The sequence below is a fragment of the Gavia stellata genome, chromosome 5, assembly GCF_030936135.1.
Source record: "Gavia stellata isolate bGavSte3 chromosome 5, bGavSte3.hap2, whole genome shotgun sequence".
Lineage (NCBI taxonomy): Eukaryota > Metazoa > Chordata > Aves > Gaviiformes > Gaviidae > Gavia > Gavia stellata.
The window spans coordinates 36,251,433-36,257,656 of NC_082598.1; the positions used below are offsets into that span (position 1 = coordinate 36,251,433).

At 42.8% G+C, this 6,224-nt stretch overlaps 1 protein-coding gene across 1 annotated transcript; it reads left to right on the plus strand.

Annotated features, from left to right (window-relative positions):
- Window positions 1-204: 204 nt before the first annotated feature.
- On the plus strand, window positions 205-6,007 carry LOC132317077 (coiled-coil domain-containing protein 110-like). Its single transcript, XM_059817939.1, has 5 exons — window positions 205-847; window positions 1,039-1,091; window positions 2,361-2,426; window positions 3,092-3,202; window positions 3,971-6,007. The coding sequence occupies exons 1-5, from the start codon at window positions 205-207 to the stop codon at window positions 6,005-6,007; spliced, it is 2,910 nt and encodes a 969-aa protein (XP_059673922.1).
- Window positions 6,008-6,224: the final 217 nt, after the last annotated feature.

Genomic DNA, 6,224 nt, shown 5'->3' on the forward strand with positions numbered 1-6,224 from the left:
CGCCCCGCGCAGCAACCCAGGGAGGGTGAGCAGTAACAAGTGAAAACCAAAGTAAAACACGCAGAAAGACCCACCAGAAGCCCCCAAACCCCAACAGACACGAAAAGGAAGAAGGGGGCACTCGCCGACAGGCACGCTGCCCTCAGGGTTGGCAGGGCCGATTCCGAGCAGGCGGCTGGCGCCGGGCCCTCAGCAGCGGCCGCCATGCCAAGCGGGCCGCCGCGCCGAAGGGGCAGCCGCCACCACGGGGGCGGCGGGGCGGGAAAGCCTCCCCGGGGCACTCACTTCCCGGCCCTCCTCCGCCGCTCTGCGGGCCGCCGCGGGGAGCTCACGCCCGGCTGCCAACGGAGCCGGCGGCGGCGCCCGGGCGGCGGCGAGCAGGGTGCCGGGCAGCGCCAGCGCGCGGAGGCGGAGGCGGCCGGGCTCAAGACGCTTGGGGCGCGAGGGGCAGCTCGAGCGGGCCCCCTCCGCGCGGGCGGCGTCACCGCAGACTGTGATGTCAATCGTCACGCAGCCCCGCTGCGTCAGTGCGGCGAGGGGACCGGCGCGCTGTGCCCCCTGCGGCTCGTCAGTGAGGCCTGGGATGTCGGGGCCGAAGCCGCCTCCCGCAGCGGGAGCGGCCTCGCTGGGAGGAAAAGCGGTGGAGAGGAGAGGCCGCGCTGGGATGGAGGGCTGTCCCGCCTCCTCCGGGGGCCAGCCCCCACCGCTGGCCGGCGTGGCCGAGACAGAGGTCGCTCGAGGTACCTGTTTTGCCACGGTTGCTTCGCCTTTTCCAAAGAGAAACTCGCCCTTGGCGGGAGCCTGGGCTGCTTCCCCAGAGACCTTCCAGAGACTAGGTCTCCTGTAGGTGAGCCTGCCCTGTGCCAGGAACTGCAGCAGGGCTCAGGCAATCCAGAGCGGGAGAAATAAGCCATTATGCCCTTCCCCAGGCTGAACAGCCAGGCTGAATCCTCTCAGTTTTCCCTTGTTAGATCTGAAATCGCTCCTCCTGTGAACTGCAAGATCTGCTAACTGTAGAAGCGTCATTTGTATTTGCAGATGATCGCACAGCAGGAGCAGAAGACCCAACTGACCTGCAGACAACACTGAAAGTAAGCTGATTGACTCTGACTGCAGATGGGAGCAGGGTGGCCGGGCAGAAAGAGTCTTAGCTAGCAGAACTTCCGTATGGTGTATTTATTTAAGCCTATGGGTGTGCCTAGGGCCAAAACATCACTGACAAACTGGCCTGCACCAGACTTCACCAGAGTAGCAAGAGCAGCTCAAGCTAGCAACTGATCACAGGTGCCTTACTTCAGGAGCTGCTCAGGGGAAGTGTTAGTTCTCAGGACTCGGAGACTTCTCTAGTTTAAAGCTATTCTCTCTCACATTTCTCAACAAATGCAAAGTGCTTCATACGACTACTAATACAGTGACTTTGATGGTTTCAATGTATCTCGATAACTGTATGCAGGGCTAGGACCATACAGTAGGAGCTGTCACTCTTGACTGATGTTTTTCAGTAAGAAATCAGACTTGCTGAAGTATTCTGAAATCGACAGCATTCCTTGCAAACCACCATTTCCACTTGAATAATGACTAGCGAAGTATGCTGGGGTTTGGTTTTATGATCAGCATAGTTGCGTAACTCGGGTGTGTGATGCACAGTACTTCTCTGCCTGCCTCTTTCCTTCCTCTTCCATGCTTTGGGGATTTTTCTTCCAAAGCAGAACACATGGAAAGCTAGACAGATTTTGCTCTACGCACATGCTCATTCCTTCAGCTGAGATTTTCAGTGAGCTTCTGAATTCTGTGACCTAAGAATGATTCATCCAGAGGAAAATCCTTTCATCTATGTAAAGAATTTGCACTACTTATTTTAAAGCACTTCTAAGTCATTAGAGCTTAGCCAGTATCACTTCTGTTAATGCAGAATACTAGGGTTTCCCTTTACTAATCCCAAAGACAGTCCAACTTTTTTATGTTGTCTAACCAGTACACCACACTCTAAACCAGAAAGATGATTTTTGGAACTGGAGTATGAATTCTAACAGAAGCACATTTGGTCTCACTGCAAAGACTAAGACCCGAAGTAATTCCAGATGTGCCAGTGCTTTCTGTAACGTGAGCAACTGTCTGTGAAGAACTATGCTGAAATCCTTCCAATACTGCAAATAAGTTTCTGAATGGCTGTTGAGTGGTGAAAGAAGCATTTGATGAACTCCCGTTGACTCAGGCTGGGTGACAACAATCTTGGGATTGGAAAAGAAACATCATTTCAACTGAGAAAATACCCTAACCCATCTCAATATTTGAAACAAAAAAAACAACAAAAAATCACCTACTTACCAATTTTCTGATATTTATTTTATACATTTTAGATTCTTCAGCAAGAGCTGGAATCATTTCAGACATTTGGGCAACAGACTCTGGAGAATATTTACATGGTAAAAGTAGAACACAAATGCTCTTACAATACGAAAGCCTCCTGCTGCATTTTTAGTTACTGCCATAGGTGTTTTAAGAAAGATCTGTTCTTAGACTAAATGTATACTTAATGAACACAATAATCATCTGTCCATCTTAAGATAGCTGATAAGATAATCTCACTTCTAGGTTCTTGCTCTTTCTTAGTCACACTGTTATTTGTGGGCTTATAAAAACCATTTTAAAACCTCAGGAAAACAGAGGAAAACCAAAACTGAGTTAGGAAAAAAAAAAAGGGAAGGACTAGATCCTTCGCTCATTTATACCACTGTAAACTCAAGGAAGCTCTGTTGTTTTCAAGGAAGTTAATTCCACATTATGTCACTGTTAGCGGAACCTGTTCTATTGTTGCAAAAAGCCATGTTTCACAAAATGCTAAGCCAACTTTTCAGCAGCATTTTTCTGCCATCGTTTTATCTGGTTCTTTATATAAAAGCTAAATATCTGGTGCTGGAAGGACATTTAGCTTTACCCTTTGTTGGTTGTAAACAATTCCATATTCCTACATGCCGCTTCCATCTGGTCCGTCCTTCCTCAAAGAGAACTTCTTGAGTAATAGGATATTTTTGGAAAATGAAATACTTCTACATTTACGTTTTCTGTAAACAGTCTCAATCTTTTTCAGGTACAGTCTAAAATCCGTGAGATACTAAATAAATACACATTCGAAAGGAAAACTCCACTATGTAGTTCAGACAAGATTCTGATGACTTGCACACCAAGTGATGCGTCTCTGGTATGTTTAACAATTTTTACTTACAAACAAGTTATTCTTTAGCTGGACCTTGGGTTTTGAGAGTGACATGTTTTTTGGAAAATAACACAGGGTTATTCTGGATTTAAAAAAAAACAAAACAGTATCTTCTCCCTGAGATTTTTCTGGGTAGCAGAGCTTTAGCCATAATTACATACACTATCCCCTCCCACCCATTATGATTAAAACTCAGTTTCCCTTCTGCACAGTTACAACTGTAACCTGATCAAATTAATTTGGATTATCTTCAGTGGGCATGGAATGCAATGCAAAGCATACAGAGAGACAGGGCAGAGAGTCAAGGAGGGAAGAGAGAGAAATGAGGACAGGGAATAAATTTTGTCCCTCTCCTATGAAAACGCTGCATAAACCCTACTTTTTCTGTCTATATTTAGTGTGAACTCCAGCTTGCCCTTATTTTGTTGGGACTGGGATAACAAAATCAAAGACAAACTGTAGTCTCCTTAAGTTATCTCTCCTCGGCTGGAAATATACTTAATCCGTGTAAGACACTTACTTGGTATTTTGTGCCTGCTTCAAAGCCCAGTACTGAAGGAAATGGGGCCTACAATAATTGTTTACATTCTTTTAATGGATAAATGGCATTGGCAGAGGTAAATTCTACACGTCATGATGGATAAGTGGCTTTGGTTACAATTTAGTTGTCTTATGTTTCCAGTACTGCAATGTTCCACCGTTTTTTACAGCATGACAGTTTTTTGCACATTTGTGTTTCATTTTGTGGGGTAGCTTATGGAATATCCTGAATCGCTGTCCTCTAAGAGAGAAGTTCATCACGATCAACAACCCTGTTCAGACGAGCATGTGGAAGTAAACTCCAATACTGGAAATGTCATCAGTGATATAAACACTCCACACAGGATTTCGCTTAAGACTACAGCAATTGAAAAGGTTGAAAAATCAGAAGATCTGTTCGGAAACAACAGGATACTTGCAATAGAAAATGAATGTAAATGCGGACATCTGCTATCTGGCACTGATTTGGAGACAGAAAGGTTGAATGCTGCCCATAAGAAGGTCATTTTGAGTGAATCTAAACATCATATATCTTCTCCCAAGTTTGGGAAAGAATTTCATAAAACAGACAATATTAACTATCTTACCAAGTTCCTGAAACCAGAATTTCAGCAGTCAGTCCATAATGATTTGGATTTGTTAGCAGATAATACAGAAAAATCTGGCTTTTCATACAGAGAAAAATTTAATAACTTTAAAAAAAGTGCAGAAATGGTGACCTCTTTAGATGAATCACATATTGGTTTAGATCCAGTTCAAGAAAATGGCCTACATTTTGATCAAGAATTTCATAAAGACTCCAAATGTGCTAATGTATGGGGTGGTTCTCCCACAACAGTATACAGTGAAAAAGCAGAATCTCAAAGCAAAAATGTACGTAAAGAATTTAGAATCAATTACAGTGAAGGTGACAGATTCCAGATTAATTCTTTTTCCGAGATGGTGAAAGATAAGCTACTAATGCTTGATAACAAACAGAAACTGGAAAAAGAAAAAGAACAACAACAGACTACTTTAAATCAAACGCTACCGAGGCCAGGAAATCAGAAATTCTGCGAAATCAAAGTAGCCTCTGAATATGATGGCAAAATGGAAGCATTGCAGAAGTCCCTGAAAAATTCCAAGGATTTGCAAAAAACAGCACATGATCTTCCAAATAAAAATCTAGCTCTCAAGAACAAAGTGGAACCTCTTACTCTTACCATACAGTCTTCAAAAGAAAAAATATCAAAATATAATGTGCAAATTATATATTTAGCTGAAGAAAAGAAGTGTGTGCAACCCCAGTTGGTTAAATCACAAGAAGATAATAAGGAATGTGTTAAGGAAGCAAAGAACTTCTTAATAAAATGGAAAGAACCCCAAAACCAGAAAAACATCCTTGAGGAAGAGAGGAATCAACTCCCTAATAGAAACCAACATTCAATACAGACACAACATGATTTTCAAATTAGCAACCAGAAAGTAGAAGAAAAGATGACTGCTGTTACCTGTGAAAGACAGAGGCTCAGTGCAATCCTAAAGTTCTTGCAAAAGGAACACTTCAAGTTACAAGAAACAAATGAAAAACTTGAGATGGAAATATCCCAGCTTACAAAAGAAAACAGTTCCCTAAAGCAAGAGCTTGAAAGAAACCAGAGTTCAATGCAACAAATAAAAGAAAAAGAAACCGCAGCAAAATCTGAACTGGAAACTCATCTTCAGTTAATGAAGACACTGGAAGCCAAAAGCCTTAACCTTGAAATGGCCCTACAGGAATGTTCTGATACTAAACAGATGCTGCAGAAGGACTTTGAGAAACTCCAATCAGATAAAGCTTATACAGAAAAGAAACTCATGACTGAACTCAGAAATGCAAAAGCAGATATTGATCTTTTAAAGTCTAACTTGACCAGTGCAAACAGAGAATGCAAGAGGTTATCAACAGCACTAACAAACGTCACAGAGGAAAATCCGTTACTTAAGAAAGAACTGCAGGAATATAGACAAGACACTTCCAAATATGAAAATGACATTAGAAAATTGACCAAAGAACGCTTACTATTAGAAAATCTCCCGCGGACTACTGAAAATGAGAGAGACGTATCACAGTCTGAATTCCGCCGTTTGCTTAAGGATTGTATTCATCTCCGACGCCAAGTTACAGCTGTAGTCTGTGGGCAAGGGAAACCTGGTTACACTTCTGGTACCACACAATATTACTGTTACTCTGAATATTCCACTAGAATTTGTAGAGAAATCTCTGTCTAAGTGTACAGCCTTGGAATACAATTCACAAGGTATGAGCTTTATTCTGCAATATCTTATTAACTGACTTTCTTTTGCAGGCAATTCCTGATAATCTACAACAGACTATTGCTTCAAATAAATTGTAATAAACTGTTCTCGTTTGTAAAACATTTACAATTCTGATGTCCAATTATTTCCATGGTTTTGTTATGTTCTAAGAAGGACTGCCGGGTTTTTT